This window comes from Orbicella faveolata, unplaced genomic scaffold (assembly GCF_042242905.1).
Source record: "Orbicella faveolata isolate gen_17 unplaced genomic scaffold, um_ofav_v1 contig_26, whole genome shotgun sequence".
Classification (NCBI taxonomy): Eukaryota; Metazoa; Cnidaria; class Anthozoa; order Scleractinia; family Merulinidae; genus Orbicella; species Orbicella faveolata.
In genome coordinates, this window is record NW_028301554.1 from 18,007,634 (window position 1) to 18,024,723 (window position 17,090).

At 38.7% G+C, this 17,090-nt stretch overlaps 2 protein-coding genes across 2 annotated transcripts; both read right to left on the reverse strand.

Annotated features, from left to right (window-relative positions):
- Window positions 1–1,191: 1,191 nt before the first annotated feature.
- On the reverse strand, window positions 1,192–9,680 carry LOC149108401 (uncharacterized). The gene is made up of 14 exons (XM_089295278.1): window positions 9,658–9,680; window positions 8,707–8,778; window positions 8,280–8,351; window positions 7,821–7,892; window positions 6,035–6,106; window positions 5,269–5,340; window positions 5,065–5,136; window positions 4,890–4,961; window positions 4,645–4,716; window positions 4,070–4,141; window positions 3,007–3,078; window positions 1,769–1,840; window positions 1,413–1,484; window positions 1,192–1,283 (listed from the first exon to the last, which is right to left on the reverse strand). Exons 1-14 carry the CDS (start codon window positions 9,678–9,680, stop codon window positions 1,208–1,210), a joined length of 963 nt encoding a protein of 320 aa, XP_089151404.1. The 3' UTR covers window positions 1,192–1,207.
- Window positions 9,590–16,816, reverse strand: LOC110039973 (uncharacterized). Its single transcript, XM_089296306.1, has 5 exons — window positions 16,635–16,816; window positions 15,540–15,718; window positions 14,709–14,942; window positions 11,066–11,183; window positions 9,590–10,139 (listed from the first exon to the last, which is right to left on the reverse strand). Exons 1-5 carry the CDS (start codon window positions 16,736–16,738, stop codon window positions 10,064–10,066), a joined length of 711 nt encoding a protein of 236 aa, XP_089152432.1. The 5' UTR covers window positions 16,739–16,816; the 3' UTR covers window positions 9,590–10,063.
- Between the last annotated feature and the right edge of the window lie 274 nt (window positions 16,817–17,090).

Here is a 17,090-nt window from a genome sequence, read left to right on the forward strand (position 1 = left end):
GAACAACAAAACTCTTAAATACAATTCGTAGGCATAGCGATCCAATAGTCACCGGACTCGGCACAACTGTGGTATAAAGCGCATGGATGTCAACATATTTAATAAACCAGAAGTTATAGAATCCCAGCAGAAACCTTCAACTTACGCTCATAGAAAACGAGTGTGATGTGATATTATACTACGATCAGCTGCATTATTATGTTATCCCCAGAAATTGAAAATAAATATTTTTGGTAACAGGTTTAAGGCAAAAATAGTCTTAGATTTCTTAGATTAGCTCCAATAGACATCAAACTTAAATGAACGCACCGGTTGCGTTTCTTGTTTCATTAGTTCTTTGATAATTCTCTAATAAACATTCAGTTGGTGCCCTACTCATTTTATGGGGTATCTGGAAAACCTAAATAGGGAACAGCGAATAGTCGCGAATAGCAAATAGCGAATAGTACGAATAGTGCGAATAGTGGCGAAGTGTCGCGAACAGGGACGAATAGTCGTCAATAGCCACCGCTTTAGTTCAGCAATGATCTGGATCCGTTGAAATTGATCACGTGCAGTAAAAGCTTTTATCCGCGCGGACGCTGGTAGATTATATTCGACCAAGCACGTTCTGTGAAAAAAAAAAAAAACAGTAAAATACGTATGTGACACAAAAGAGCTGCTCTGATAACCGGTTATAAAAACAACATCTAAGCAATATCTTAGGTTAATTAACTATCCAAATAAGCAACTGAATTTCAGTGAATTTATTAAATTTTCTTCTCAGGACTCAGGCTAGGGCTGTCCATCGCCGACATTAAGAAAACAGAAAACACAAGGATAACCAGGAGCCCAGTTCCTGGGATAACCTAACAAAGACGTAATTACGCTTTTGCAGCGGTGAAAACAGAATAAATTACGTTAAGAAACACCTTTTGTGCTGTTAAGCGTCTATGCTTTTTAGCGGAAACATCCCATCCCACGTTGCTTCGCGGTTGACTGCGAGGTACTAAGTATCAAATTTCTGTCATTTGTCACTATTCCCCACCCCTATTTGCCACTATTCGTCACTATTCGCGACTATTTGCGACTGTTCGCCACTGTTCGCACTATTCGAGACTGTTCGCACTATTCGTACTATTCGCTATTCGCGACTATTCCCTCTTCGCCAATCGGGTTTTCCAAACACCCCATTTTATGAGCGTGTACAGTTACACTACAGTTACACTTACAGTTTCCACAATGCTGTTAGATTTGCAAACGCTCTATCAGGTAGAAATGTAATAGCATTGAAAGACAAATCCCTGCAACGAGGTTTCACCAATAAGGAACAAGATAAAAACATGCTTTATTTCTAACTCATACGCTCTACACACGTTTCACACATGTACTTTAAGAAAAAAATGTTGCTAATGAATTCAGAATTCGCTTACAATAACCCAAGATTTGCCAGATTGTCAAACACTCCGTCAGGTAGAGATGTAATAGCATTTGAAGACAAATTCCTAAAAAAAAAATAGTGGTCATGCACTTAGCTATACAAGCACTAAGCTTAGCTAGTTTACAGGCATGCCACTGAAACAAAGGAAAAATCTCCTGTTGAGTGCAAAGTTGACATTGAAATTAGCACGTTCCTAAGATACAACTTTGGCGTGGTTTTCCTATTTTTGCATAAGAAACGTTCCTCTTAGCTCTAATCCATTGCTTACGATATGATGCAGTACCTGTATGTTCATATAACTACACTATTTCATTTCATGGTGGGCGCAACGCGTTTCAATGTACTCACAGATTAAAGAGGTCCTTAAGCGTCGAAAACACATCCGCAGTAAGACATTCAATAGCGTTTGAAGCCAAATCCCTATGAATGATATCAAAACGTATGTACAACAATAAAAAATAGCACTCCAGTAAAAAAAGCATCGGTGCGACGCAAAACGTAACCGCTAACGTAAAATGTAACAATAACCCAAAATAAGAATATCAATTTAAAGTACTGCCTTTAATCTTACACCTTCCTTGGTAAGCCTGCACACACATGTACCGAAAAAATCGTATTTTATAAAATGTCACGGAAGACAGAAGTAATATATCAAACACGAAAGACTGTGTTTGACCGCATTTCCAAACACCGAGAAGAAAGTTGAAAATATGACGCGCAGCGGAGTATTTTTGACGAACTTCGAGGTGTTTGGAAATGTGGTCAAACACTGTCTTGATTGTTTGATATATCTTCTCAATCGAAACCAAAACTAAGGAGAAAACGGAGAGATAAAATCGTAGAAGTCTATGCTAATTAAGATCAGATATCCAAACACGGTCACGGTCATAATTTCCTTTGTTCAAACTTGATGAATTATTAATGAGTTTGAGAAAGTCCGTCCTCTTCCTTCTCTCCCCTCCTCTACACCCCAACTACTTCTACATGGTTTATAGCACTATAAGTGGAACTGGTGCATGAATAGACAATGTCTTCTTTTTTGTCGTCATGAAAGTGATAATGGCTTATCATAATAATACCTAACCTTATTAGAAGACTGAGAAAATTACTATCTACGATCCTAAAATCACTCCTTCACAAATTGGAACGATTCCTCTGATCCTTCTTTCAATAATGATCTTGCTAAATTCAATTCCAATGATGTACAGTGCACTTTTCTTCTCTCTCTTTCTCTTTCTCTCTTTCTCCTTTTTTGTTATTGTTTTCTTTTACGGTTTTGTTGTTGTTTCTGTATTTGGACACTCACAACAAATTACGAATCTATCCTCCAAATTGATCGTCCATGATGACATCTGTTTGCGCTGAGACACATACTGGCTATCTCCTATAACCCATCAGTATTAGGTTTTGCGTTGATACATTTCACCCTGAAGACGTTATTACATTTTTCGTCAAGAGTTGTTAAAATTCTGGTTAATTTTGCATCTTGTGTCAAAGAAAGATTGCACTCGACTTTGCTTTTAGATTACAAAGAAAAGAGTCCATTAAGCTATTGCTTTGTGGTGTGTGCAAGGCGTTTAACTTACAGCTCAAATAGATTTTCCAGGTTGTGAAATACTCCGTTGGGTAGATATTTCAAAGAGTTTGAAGACAAAACCCTGTGGGAAGGTATCAACGGTGAGACAAGGTTTTGGGAAAAGCCAAAGCCCGAACGTTTGTTTCCAGTACACTATGTTCAATGTCTGGACTTTTTTAAGAGGGTGCGTCCATCTTTTTACTTCGGGCTAGTGACCAAGACAGAAAACAAAATATTGCGCTGAAATTCAGATGATCTCAGTATTTTCCACTTCATCAACCAACGCCCAGAGGTTTGTAAACAGTTTGTCCTAACTAATAGATGTTTGACGTTCTAAAGATAAGCTGCTAGGCCCCTTAATGTTTGAGTCACAACCATATTTGGAACGTTTAGTACTACCAGTAGCTTCCAACAGCTTGCACGTTTTGACATGACAAGGTCAATAATTAAAGAACGTTTCAATGCATAAGGCGTCGCATGAAAAATGCTAAAATTCACATTACCGTTAAAGTTAATTACATTAACGTTATGACGTCATAAACGTGTGAAACGTAAACATTTTCTTTAATATTGCTGTTGGTGGCGTAAACGGAAACAGATTTTATGCTTGATAAAGGTGGATGGGCTTCACTGGGTACCAAATATAAAATACCTAGTAAGCCGCTAACTTATATCACAATTCACTGAATCGATCGTAAGGTTAACTGGACAAACTTATTTTTTAATTTTAAAGTTATCTTTCTCTTGTATAATCTAAATTTAACACGAGACCTAAAGAAAAATTCGTCAATTTCGTTCTTTTAACCTCAGAGCAAGGTTAAATTTAATACATTCAAACCGTAATTCAGTCTTTTTAAAATGTTTTTATGTTTCACTGTCAGAATGCAAAGTACAGATTAGAACGAAAAGTTCGAAAAGTCCGTCAACACTCTGCAGCTTTTTCAGTCCAGTTTACGTATTGACGTGATGTTTTAGGTGTTGCAATGACTGACTCCAAACCTAAATCCCTGCTATAGCACATGCTATGGACAAATGATTACAGTGATGCGGTGGGTGTGTGACGTTTTACTTACAGATTCCTTAGAATTCCGAGATTGGCGAAACATCCGTCAGGTAGAAATGATATAGCAGTGGCAGACAAAGCCCTGTTGAGAGTTTAGTTAAGTAATAATTAGTCATACATGCAATAACTTAAATCTGCTTGTTCTAACTGAGTTCAAACGAAGTTGTACATTACCTGGGAGGAACTAACTTATAAGGGTTTAATGCACAAGCTTATGTGCTAACTGAACGCACGCCTGAGATTCTCGCCTGAGATTCTCGCCAGAGACAACCAGCTGCAGGTATATAAAACTAGGTACTCGGATGTGAACCTACACATACCCAGCTGACAAAGTAGAGCAAATAAGGTCTAGCCAATCAAAACTAGGTAAAACTAATTTCAAGGAATTAACCTTCAGTCTGATTAAGTGAGCCAAGGCCGCAAGGAAAGCGTAAACAAGTTTACAACTAAAGCCTACTTTTGAGAGTCTCTGGAACAAACGAAAGTGGCGTCCAAGAATCGAGTATGCCTCAGCTCTTCAACAACTTTTAGTAACATTCCAACGTTTTTCGCTTTACAAATAACAGATCACCGAGTTTCACTTACAGGGTTCGGAGATTCTTCAGGTTGGCAAATACTCCATCAGGTAGAGATGTAATTGCGTTTGAGTACAGAAACCTATGAAAAAGTTCCATTCATTGAGTCAAAAGTGCAGTTGATTTGCTTTTACTTTTGATGATTAAATTCCACTAAATGTTGTCTTGTGTTGAAATAACATGGTATAAAAAAAACAGCCGGCATTAATGTTTAGCTATATTATATCGTGCAATGGTGGCCTAGGCTTCACTTACAGGGAGTCCAGATTTTTCAAGTTAGCGAATACTCCTTCAGGTAGAAATGTAATTGGGTTTGAAGACAAAGCCCTGTAAAAAGATACCATTCATTGAGGCAAATGAAAAATTAAGTGGAATAGCTTCTATTTTTCACGAGTAACTGAGTACCAATGCTAAGCTTCTAATCACTTACAGGGAGTCCAGATTTTTCAAGTTGGCAAATATTCCTTCAGGTAGAAATGCAATTGCATTTGAAGACAAAGTCCTGTAAAAGACAACATTCACTGAGTCAAACGACGACTTAACTACATACTTGTTGTGTTGACGTACCATATCACAAAGGAAGTGTAGCTTCAATATTTATTTCCTAAGCAATAACGCACAATGTTTCACTTACAAGTCCTGTAAATTTGTCAGATTGTCCAATATTCCAGGAGGTAAAAGTGCAATAGCGTTTGAAGACAAATCCCTGTGAAAAAGTACCATACATTTAACAAAACCAGAAAAATGTACGGAAATTACATTTCTCAATAAAATTACATTCAACTGCTGAGGCGTTTGATATACTTTTAATTTATTCTTTGTTATTAAATACGTCGATACCCATTTTTATTGCATGCCACACAAAATACAACCAATCAGAATACAGGAAAGCCGTTGTATCCTTGACAGTACTACACCCAGCCTTCCCATCGCGCGCTGTTGGCCAGTGTATCTTCTATAGCATGTTATAAAAATAGTTGTGCAACACTTTCTCGTGATATTCCACTTGTCGCTTGTATCTTCTTGGTATACACACTCGCCTACTTAACCCTGTATGACGAGAAAATACAAGTGACTCGTGGGGTATTCCACGGAATACCACTCGAAAGGGTTGCACACTCGCTAGTACATACACCAGCAGGAAGAGAGGCATTGTGTGATTGAAGTCTCTTGCCAACACAGCACATGGACTTCTCCAGTTATTAGCACATTTTCTAATAGGTACTGTAAGTGTCATGACTGACATTGACTGCAATGTGTGTGACGTTTTGTGCTTAACCCTACCCTACCCTAAAGGTAAATACGGGTGAAATTTACATTTCATGATTTCATAGAGATGTAGCACAATCATTAGCTACCCTGAACTTACAGTGTAACTGTTTGCGCTACATTTCACTTACAAGACACGGAGACTCGACAAATTAGCTCCGAATCCAACAGGTAGAGATGCAATGGCGTTTGAATACAGATCCCTGCAAAAAAGCATTGTGTCGTGACTGAGACAACAAGAAATCAAATGTATCAAATAAGTGGACCTTTGCAGACTTCTTTTTATAAGCTTTTCCCTCCCTCTTTCTAGAGGCCTTAGATAAAGCACAAACCATGAAATGACTTCATTATATAGTTCATAGACAGCAATATCTTTATTTTTCTCAATGTAAACAGGAATATTATTAAATTTTTTTAATTTAGGTTGTATGTTTCAGATGAGGTAATTGTTATAATTTTGTTTGAAATTAGACTGGAGGCTAAATGAATCGCTAGGCTTTCGAGTTAGCCTTCAGCCTAGTTATGTCTAATTGCAGGGCAGGAGAGATGAAGGAAGAATTTGCAGTTTAAAGGTCAAATGAACCAAAATTTAGACATCTTTTCTTCAGCCATTTTGTAGCGACCAAATGTTAAAAAAAAAACATTTAAAAGGAAACTTATGAAATTTTTCTTTCTGAGCCGTGAAAAGGAGTAAAAAAGTTAAAAGTACGAGGACAGCCGATTGCTTCACGGAAACGTTTCCAAAATGACCGCGCACTTTAATAGAGGAATGGAACTGAGACTGCTTTGTGACGTCATTGTTGTCTTGAACATTGCTGCGTTTCTGCGTCAGTGAGTCTTTCGTGGGGAAGGTTTTGGATCTAAATACAAACCTTATTTCACTTCCTTATTTTATTTTACTGAGTTCGCCCGCTGTTCTATTCGGCTGGCATTATTTGCTTGTTTGTAGTTGTTTTTGTCCAATTGCCGGCTTGCAACGTTCCATAGTGAAATCGTCGGTACCGCGTCTTTCTTGACTGCAAGTTGACAAAGCTTGAAAGAGGGTCCTAACAAACTCATTACTACAAGATTTTGTTCGAAGCTGTTTTCGGTAAAGCGTTTTTACACAAACGCGGAAATGCTTCGAGGGCATGAAGGATTCTCAATTCATTTTTATAAACCATTCTCTGTTAAGTTTTGGGTCCTGGGGGAACTTGAAAGTGCTAACTTTTGATTTTGAGTGGTTTTCCTCTGAAGTTCACAGTGAACTTGAAACCAAAACAGTTTCAAATTTCCCGCATTTCTTGAGCTCACCAACAGTGACGTCACAAGCGTTATTTCCGACAATTATCTGAAAATTTTCCGAACCGCTCTACGATTATGACGGATAAAAAACAGTGATTTTAACATTCCAATATCAACGCAATGCTTCATCTAATTCGTTTGAAACTTCAGAATATGTTTATTTTATGCTTAATGAACACATTGAACTCAAATGAAAACAGTGTCTTAATTTTGGTTGATTTGACCTTTAAAGAACAAAAAAGGACATAATTAACTAATTCGCGTATTGGTCAGGAAATAGTGTTTTATGTTTTTTGAAAAAGCAAATACGCTAAGTTCTTCGAAGCGGGTTGGAAGTTCTTTTAAAATTTCCATGATTCAGATTGACTTTTCCAGGAATTTAAAATGCTCCCAAGATCTCAATGTTAATTCTCCTTACTGCCATACATTTCTTTTTATTAAGTCTAACAGATTTTCAGACGTTTCCAGGACCAGTAACCTCATTCCAGGATTTCCAGTCCTGGAAAATGCCAAAACAAAAACTGATAAATTCCAGGAATTTCCAGGTTTTCCAGGACCCAAAAAGTTCTTGTTTCTGGACGAGTATTGATTAAGGGCAGTGAACGGAATATTAAACTGCTATATTTCACGTACAAGATTTCCAAATTTGTAAGCTTGGCAAAGAATCGCTCAGGTAGGATTGAAATAGCGTTTGAAGACAAATCTCTGTCAAAAAATCAAACAATAACGAAATTAGCAATTCATATCTATTTTTAAAGTAAAGTAGTGGAATTAGTTTCTCGCTCTTTGTGACAATACGTGCTGCAAACAATTGATTGCAATGACGTTTCATAGTGTGGCGAATGTGTTATGATAAACTTACAGGTGCTGTAGACTTGTGAGATTAGCCAAAACTCCGTCAGGCAGAGATGATATCGCATTTTTGGACAAATCCCTGTTAGTAGCATTCAAAAACGCAACAATCAATGATTTAGGTTGATGGACTCTGCCTTTCACGCATCAATTCTATTCACGAAATATTCTTTGCCTCAGACGCTTTGTTTGCCTTTCTCCCCTGATCGAGCGCGGTACAAATAACTGCGTTTCACTTACAGGTGCTGTAGATTTTTCAGGTTGGCAAATACTCCGTCAGATAGAAATGTAATTGTGTTTGACTTCAGACACCTGTGAAAAGGAATCGTTCAATTGTAACTTAAGGAAACGAGGAGAAATCTGTAACGAACCTCTTCTTGTTATCCCTTGTGGGGCCGTTACTGGGGGACAAAGCAAAGCATGAAAAGCTACATATTAACTAGAAATGGTCCCAAAAAAGACTGGCAGATAAAACTCGCCCCAAATCAGCAAGATTTCTTCTCGTTTCTAAGTAGCGAATTGAGTCAAACGATCAATGCAGAGGACTTGATTTAAATTTCATTATTGAATTCTACGGAAGAATGAATTGTCATGTATTGACATACTGTACCAGACGGCCAAAGCCATAACTACACTAATGTTTCGCTCTGTACGACGTTTCACTTACAGGGACTGTAAATTTATCAGCTTGGCAAATATTCCATCCGGTAAAAGAGAGATCCCGTTTGAAGACAAATCCCTGTGAGTGAAACGAGAAAATAAGGCAAACTTTCTTCTAAGCTAACTTAATGATTCAAGCTTCGTAGATTTAGCCGAAACACTTACGATCTAATAAGGTTATTAGAAATGACTTTAAGTGACAATGTATTCAGAACTAGTATGTTAAGGACGCACACCGTAAATAAATCGACAGACACTGCAAATACAACAAGATCATGTTACTGCGCCTTTCAATAACATGCGGACTCTAAAATTCAAGGCTCAACCGACAAATGTTCGGCGGCTCCTCCCAGCTTCCGACTACTGCCGAGCGCGCGGTAATCAAATCGTTGAGCACAGTTCAGACAACGAAACAGTACTCGGCAGCGAAAAACGCATTTGTCGGTTGAGCTTTGGATTTTAGAGTCAGCATGTTATTGAAAGGCGCAGTAAGAATGCCACCTAGTAGCAGGCCAGGCCGACAATTTAGTTATTTACAAAGCGCTAGCGTGGTCGAGGAGCTGAACTCGGGACTCTCGCGCACGATCATGCTTATAACTCGTGCACGTATTTTGCAATCTATAAATTGAAGTCAGATCTGAGTGCCAACCTCAGTCTCATTTCTGTTGAAAGACTCTGGCGTTGATCACTCTACATGTTGTACCTCCAGGTTCACATTAGGATAAGTTTGGACCTAGATTCCTACAATTGCAGGTTACTGCTACGACCATGAGAAACCGTTGTAGATGAGCTTCAAGAAATACCGACAGAAATTATTTTTCGACCATCCGTTTTATATCATTATAAATGATCCTTGCGGCAATTCTTTAGCAATTGTAGTTGGCATATGAATACAATGCAAATACGTCAATGCACTCAGGGGTGGATCCGTGATTTCACATGATTGATTTGCACCAACTTAACTAGGAGCGTTGGGGGCATGTTCCCCAAGAAAATTGAAATTTAGTGATCTCAGAATGCAATTTTCCCGCATTTTCCTCAGAATGCAATTTTCCTGCATTCTGAGAAGTTTGGAAACATTTCAGTGATTTCTGGAAATCACTTGAACTACTCTGGGTCCACCCCTGGCACTGTTTCGGTTCCTTCACTTACAGTGTCCTCACATGATGAATTGTAGGAAAGACTTCGTCAGATAGAGATCCGATATTGTTTGAAGGCAAATCCCTGTTGAAGAAAAGGGCAATCCAGTGAGAGGAACGTCACACAAATACGTTTGCTTCGGTGATGTCCGTCCACACTCGATTAAAAAAAAAAAAAAAAACAGATAGACAGAGAGACAAGCTTAAATACATGTAGACAGGAACTTACAACCAAGTTAAAGTTGTGAGGTTAGAAAATAATCCCAGTGAAGATATTGAAAAGTTGCTTGACGACAGTATTCTAAAAAAGAGACAGAAAAATGAGAATTGTTAGCTAAAGTACATAACGGTGCAGATTCGCACATATATTCCTCTTTTTATCCACTCTCAAATTGATTTGAAGCGCTCTTTTTATCTTGTTTGTATTGCAATCTTTGAAATATTTTGTAACAATGTGAAGGCTTCGTCCACACTACGCCATTGTAATTTGAAAACGGAGCTTTATTTCTTCAGTCAGGCCACTAAACCGTCACGAAAATGGAGCTTTTCGAAAACGCTCTACAAGCCGGCGGAATTTGAAAACGCCGGCTTTGCGTTTTCAGCTTGGACGGAAAACATTTTGAAATGGAAGCTTTTCGTGAACGATGACGTCACGATAATCGTGACTTTCCTCGGCTAGAGTTTTACTCAAACACAAATGTAAAATGACCGGTGATCGTTGCATTTTCAAATTCCTCTGGTGTAGTGTGGACAGAAAACGTAACATTTGATGCTTTTTCAGAGTGAAACCTCCGTTTTCAAATTCCTCTGGCGTAATGTGGATGGAAAACAATTAATGCGTTTTCAGAGTGAAAGCTCCGTTTTCAAATTCCTCCGGTGTACTGTGGACGGAAAGCAATTAATGCGTTTTCAGAGTGAAAGCTCCGTTTTCAAATTCCTCTGGCGTAATGTGGACGGAAAACAATTAATGCGTTTTCAGAGTGAAAGCTCCGTTTTCAATTTCCTCCGGTGTAGCGTGGACGGGGCCTAAGCCAGACAGCTCAATCGAACCGTCACATTAAAATCACTTAACAAAAGTGGACGTTTGGAGACATTGAAACGAGCAATCGAGTACGCAATGTTGGAGAAGGAGAGTGGCGCCGCTGTAATAAGACTATCAATTTTCATTTTGCGAATACGTGATGAAAAGTATTCATAATTGAAACAATAACCTGTCAAAAACCTTACATCCTTTCAGCAATTGTTGGAACGCATTCACTGATGTCCATGAGTGATTTTAAGTTCTTGCATGAATAAGTGTTTCCAGTAGGCTGCGATTGATCAGCTGCACAGTTCGGTCCACAGTCTAAGAAGCAACCGCAAATCGTAACATCAAGCTTCCATTTTTTGTACTTCTTTCTGCTCCACGACTCGCGCATAAGTATAACCAACATGCGCAAACGCAGCAAGGTCCTGTTAAAGTCTGGTTTTCGCTAGCGACGCAAGTACAAGTGCAAACACAAACGCGAGCAATAGGGATGACCCAAGTGAAAACGAAATTCGACGCAAACACAAGCACAAGCAAAATCATCCGAACCTTCCGCCATCTTTCTGGAGGTCTGTGAAGAAAATAATGCCGGACACGAAACAGAAATCTATTCCGACCTGTATCAAGGCAGAGGGCAAGATTGTTACTGATAAACAAAGCATTTCAGAATTGTTTAACACTTACTTTACTTCTGTTGTGAACAAGTTATTTGAATCATGCCGGTATGCAAGACCAGTTTTTAATTCTACAACCGAGGAGCTGTTTACAAAGAATCATTTTGAGTTCACAGCATTGGGTAAACCGTTTGTGCTTAAGCAACTTAAATGCCTAAAACTCAAGAAAGCTACAGGTCTAGATGGTCTACCTGCTAGACTTTTAAAGGACAGCGCAGTTGTGATAGCTGACTGTGTAAAACATTTGATGAATCTTTCTATTGAAACTGGTGCAGTCCCGTCTGAATGGAAGCAAGCAAAGGTTGTACCCTTGTTCAAATCTGGAAACAAAGATGATCTGGACAATTACAGGCCTATATCAATTTTACCGATCTTGTCGAAAATTCTGGAGAAAGCTGTCTTCCATCAGCTACATAGCTACCTATCAGAAAACTCTCTTCTCTCGCCTTATCAATCGGGGTTTCGCGCAAATCATTCAACTCAGTTGGCCGTTACCTTCCTTACAGATAAAATTCGTGGTCATATGGACAAAGGGCTATTGACGGGGGCAGTGTTTATTGACCTGAAAAAGGCTTTCGATACTGTTCCTCATGACGGTCTTTTAAACAAGTTGTACAGATATGGAATTCAAGACCAGCCTCTCTCGTGGTTTGAGAGCTATCTCACTAACAGGACTCAGAGAGTGTCCATTGAAAATCACCTTTCTTCTGCCGCCAACATCAGTAGCGGAGTACCTCAAGGTTCCGTGTTAGGGCCTCTCTTGTTTATTCTTTACATAAACGATCTTCCTTTGGCCGTTGGTCTGTCTAGTGTTATGTTATATGCCGACGACACCGTTATTTTTACTGCTGCTTCAAACATTGACCAACTACAGCTGAACTTAAGCCTTGATCTCAATAACGTCTCTAACTGGTTAACAGCAAACGGTCTTTTCCTCAACCTAAAGAAAACTGAGTATGTTTTATTTGGAACTCGGCAAAGGCTAGTCAGATCTGAATCTCATAGTCCGCTTTGCATGGAAGGAAAGGAAGTCAACCAAGTAAAGTCGTTCAAGTACCTAGGAGTCTTGCTAGACGAGTGTTTATCTTTCAACGATCACATAAGCTATTTAAGGTCAAAAGTTGCTAGCAGACTTGGCCTCCTGTCACGATTACGAGGTTGTTTAACCGCGGAAGCAGCAAATAAGATCTATTTGTCCACGGTGCTACCGATATTAAGCTATTGTGATACGTGCTTTTGCCCTCTGGGAAGCACTAACAGAAAGACTCTTGAACGCCTGCAACGACGAGCTGCGAAAATCGTATACGGTTTTAAACCTGACATAGCCACGGAAACAATACTCGAGAACCTACGCTGGCCCTCTCTTACAAAAACCATGGAAAAGCACTGTGCACTGTTAGTTAACAAGTGCTTGGTCGGAGAAGTTCCTCTATACTTTAAAGACTATTTCCTGTTACGCTGCCAGAGCGACAACCAACATGTTTTTAACAGATGCACTAGATCGTCAATCACTGACATTATACTTCCTAAATTTCATTTAGATGTCGCTAAAAAGTCTTTTTATTATCATGGTGCATGCACATTTAATAGCCTTCCAACGAACATAAAGATTTTACCACCTAAGGAACGTTTCAAGGCTATCTCCGATTTTTTTTCTTAGGTTATTTTTTAGAACATTTTCAATTCTATATCCAATTTTTATGAGAACGCTATTACCTTTTTAAGCTTTTAAATTTTTTAAACATTTCAGCGTATCTTTTAAAGTAGTTAGTTTTTTTTATAGATATATATTATTTATACATGCTCTTTTTATTTTACGTTATACAGGGCCCCCGTTGATACCAGTCCTGCGACTGAAGGGGTCACCCTGTTTAAATATTGATTATTATTATTATTATTATTATTATTATTATTATTATTATTATTATTATTATTATTTTGGAAAACTGTTTAGGCGCGAAGTAATCTGAATCCAGTGTTTTCATTGGCCAAACATAACCACGTGTGGTAAATATTGTTGTGTGTTGTGCCTGAGCGGCATTTCGTTTTCACTTGTTACAGCGCAAACACAAGCATAAGCGCAAGCACAAGAAAACGGAAAAAGTTTGATCCTTGTGCTTGTGCTTGCGCTTGTGCTTACGCCTGTGTCAAGGCCGTTTTCACGGTAAAATAAGAAATATTGTGTTTGCGCTTGTGCTTGCGCTTGTGCTTGCGCTTGTGCTTGCGCTTGTGCTTGCGCTTGTGCTTTCGCTTGTGTTTGCGCTTGTGTTTGCGCTTGTGTTTGCGCTTGTGTTTGCGCTTGTGCTTGCGCTTGTGTTTGCGCTTGTGCTTGCGCTTGTGTGTGCGCTTGTGCTTGCGCTTGTGCTTGCGTTTGTGCTTGCGCTTGTGTTTGTGCTTGTGCTTGCGCTTGTGTTTCCGCTTGCGCTTGCGCTTGTGCTTGCGTCGCTAGTGAAAACCAGGCTTAATAGACGACGTGAATAGCTCTGGGGAGCCCAGCAAAATGGACAGTCCTGATTGGTTTCCTTTGAAACAAGGACAGCGCTTCATTATCGATGTAGTCCCTTTTGAAAGAAACAATTGCTTAAAAAATGGACTGGATTTAGTACGAACTCAACTTTTTACTGCACATGCTCATGGTAATACAAAAATTTTAGAAATTCGTGAGAAAATACGAAAATGTCGACGAATTTTAAAAAAAAATTTTCTAAAATTTATTTCATTTATGACCATCAATTCATAATGTAGACGAAAGAGATTGAACAACACATGTTAAGTCCAGCAGCACTGATTTGGTTTTGAACAAAGCATGCGCTGTGTGACCAACAAAGCCAAAATTCGGCTACGTTCGCTCAGAGTTCCCCAAAGCCTCGTGTCTTGCTTAGTCCAGAAAGCGAAGGACTAGGGTCGAGAACGCACCTTTTCCCGACCTTTTGTTACAAAACAAAACGCGTGGTTAGTTGTCGACAACTCACTGCGTCTGCGTACACTGTATGATCCTTATGCTTATGTTATGTGCTAGAAAAGGCCGCAAATTATAATGTACAAGTCAAAGAAAAATGGCGAGGAGGCCTAAACTATAGATATATACTATATACATCAACGTTTACCAATCTTTGGAAATCACAACAAAAACAGGTTTTGGAGCCGTTTTTATGATAAAAAGTCTTACTTGTGAAAATGACTGAGAAATCCCTCACGTCAATTCCGTACTCGCTGCTGGCCACACAAGAGTAGCTTTCTTCCTTCTCTAAGTAGATACTCGCAGTGTATGTTGTATTGAACAGCACTGTAGAGTTCCTGATGAGTGCTGTGTATATGGGAGGAGTCCCAGTGACAGGAATTGACAGTCTGAAGGTTGGTGCTGCTCGTATAACAGAAGTTGATAACATGACCTTGGGTGCAACTGATAGAATAATAACTGTATTTAGTTTAACTCATATTTACGTCATGCCTTGCACACATAAAGCGTACCGTAAGTGGACAAGGCTTCTTTTAGCGTAATAAATCCTGTACAGTAATGGTATAAATCAATAAATTTGAGCACCTCGGCTACTTTTCTCTTGTTCTCTCTCTAGAGGTCTTCTTACTCCTACTTTTGTGGCTTAATAAAACGTCCGAAAAATTTAAGGTGTATTTTGAATGCTCAATTACATATGTGTGCCTTCATCTACAAAACACAAAGAGCTGCACTGGTTATTTCGACTGATACAACTTCGTTAACATTTCTCTGAAGCCATGTTCGAAGAAGAAAACATAGTTAACAGTGGGAAATGGTTAAGGAATCCGGTAAACATCAAAGAAGCATACAAACAGGCCAAGATTTATGTACGAATGTCCACGACCCTGCACATTTTTTGTTCTATGCTCATAGACTATGCACAGTTTGCACAGATTAGGAGAATTTTCTGGTTGATACTTCGGCTTAAAAGGGATTGATGCCTTGTTGATTCCAAACATGAGGGAGTGGATTAACTATCAAACAACATTCTTCTGTACATACCAAGGGGAATAAAAGCTAAAGATATGTGAAATCCTCTCCTTTGAAGACTGTAGTCTGAATGGAATGTTATTACTCCATATTCTCCTGTTACAAGAACCTCATCTCCGGGCCTAGGTATCGGACCACAGAACACACCAAAAATCTCGCTCTTCTCATTTGTAATCCTTAAAAAGTCTCGCCTACAACAAACAAGGTTTAATTGAGAAAAAACATCAATTTAGCCCTGCCCCACCCAAGTAACATGTCTCCGAACACCATTATTGATGTCACTTTGGCACGGAAATTGGAACTTTGCCTCGGATCCTGGAACACAATCGTTAATGAAAAGTAATAGCAAAACAACTCGTAAGTGAAGTCATAGATAATAGAGAGAATGATGATTAGGAGGGCCGGTAAACATCAAAGAAGCAAACAGAAAGGCTATGATTTATGTTGGAAGGTCCTCGACCCTGCACATCTTTTGTTTTGTGCTCATTGACTATACATGAATTACATAATCGCAATGCTTTTATATTGTTTAGTTGTATGAGCGCACATAACTACCTTTTGTATTATGTCAGGTTTTGTACAGGGTCAACCCCCAAAATAACCAACAAAATCATACAACAAAGAACCTTGCCAGATTTCCTAACCACGTCCCTCTATAAACTATGGTGAAGTGTAAAAGACATCTTTAGCGTCTCTCAGTCTTCTGAGCCCGCCATTATTAATTTAAGCTACTACATTGTCCTTGATAACCAAGATTATTCTTTGTACATTTCTGATTTTCAATTTGTCCAACACATTTGTCAACGCCAATCAAATAAGGTTCACCTACATGGACGTCGTTGTATCTTACGAAAGCAACGCACCAGCCTAACTGAAAAGATTAACTTGACGTCCTTGGAGCTAAGCAAATCTAGGAATTACTTATCCTCCTTTATAAGTGCTTTCGGAACTTAATGTTCAAGATTACAACGCGCAACTGAACAGCTTGACATCTTGAATAAGTTCTAGAATGACTTGCTTTTTTAGATTTTCGTTATTTTTACAGTGTACTAAACTAGTATAAAAAGCATGATTTTTCATTAAAGAATATAAAATTGATGTACTTACAGCTCGCACAAAGGAAATTTATGCTCAATCTCCAAGTCAAAATCATGAAATTGAATGTTCATCGCCATACCGCGTGGAATACGAACTGTGTAATTACAATCCATGTTTCGTGGATAGCTGTTTGGATATCCAGGACTTGTCAGTGAATTGTTTACCACTGATCCACATTCCGAAATAGTGAAATTTTCTATTCCAGAGAAAAAAGGGTTCAGATAAGATTAATATACTAATAGCTACGCGGGATTAAACATCTCACTTCAGTTAGTCTTTGTTTGAACGATGTATGTGTTGTTGCTTTCTTGTTGTGCTTTGGCTAAGTATTCCTGTCATTACATGACCGAGAAAATTACTTCATTGTGTTTAGCTGAGAGCAGGCCAATTTATCATTAATCTTAAATTTGCACTGTAGTGCAAATTAACGGGGGCACGTTCGTTAATTTCTCACTCATATAATAA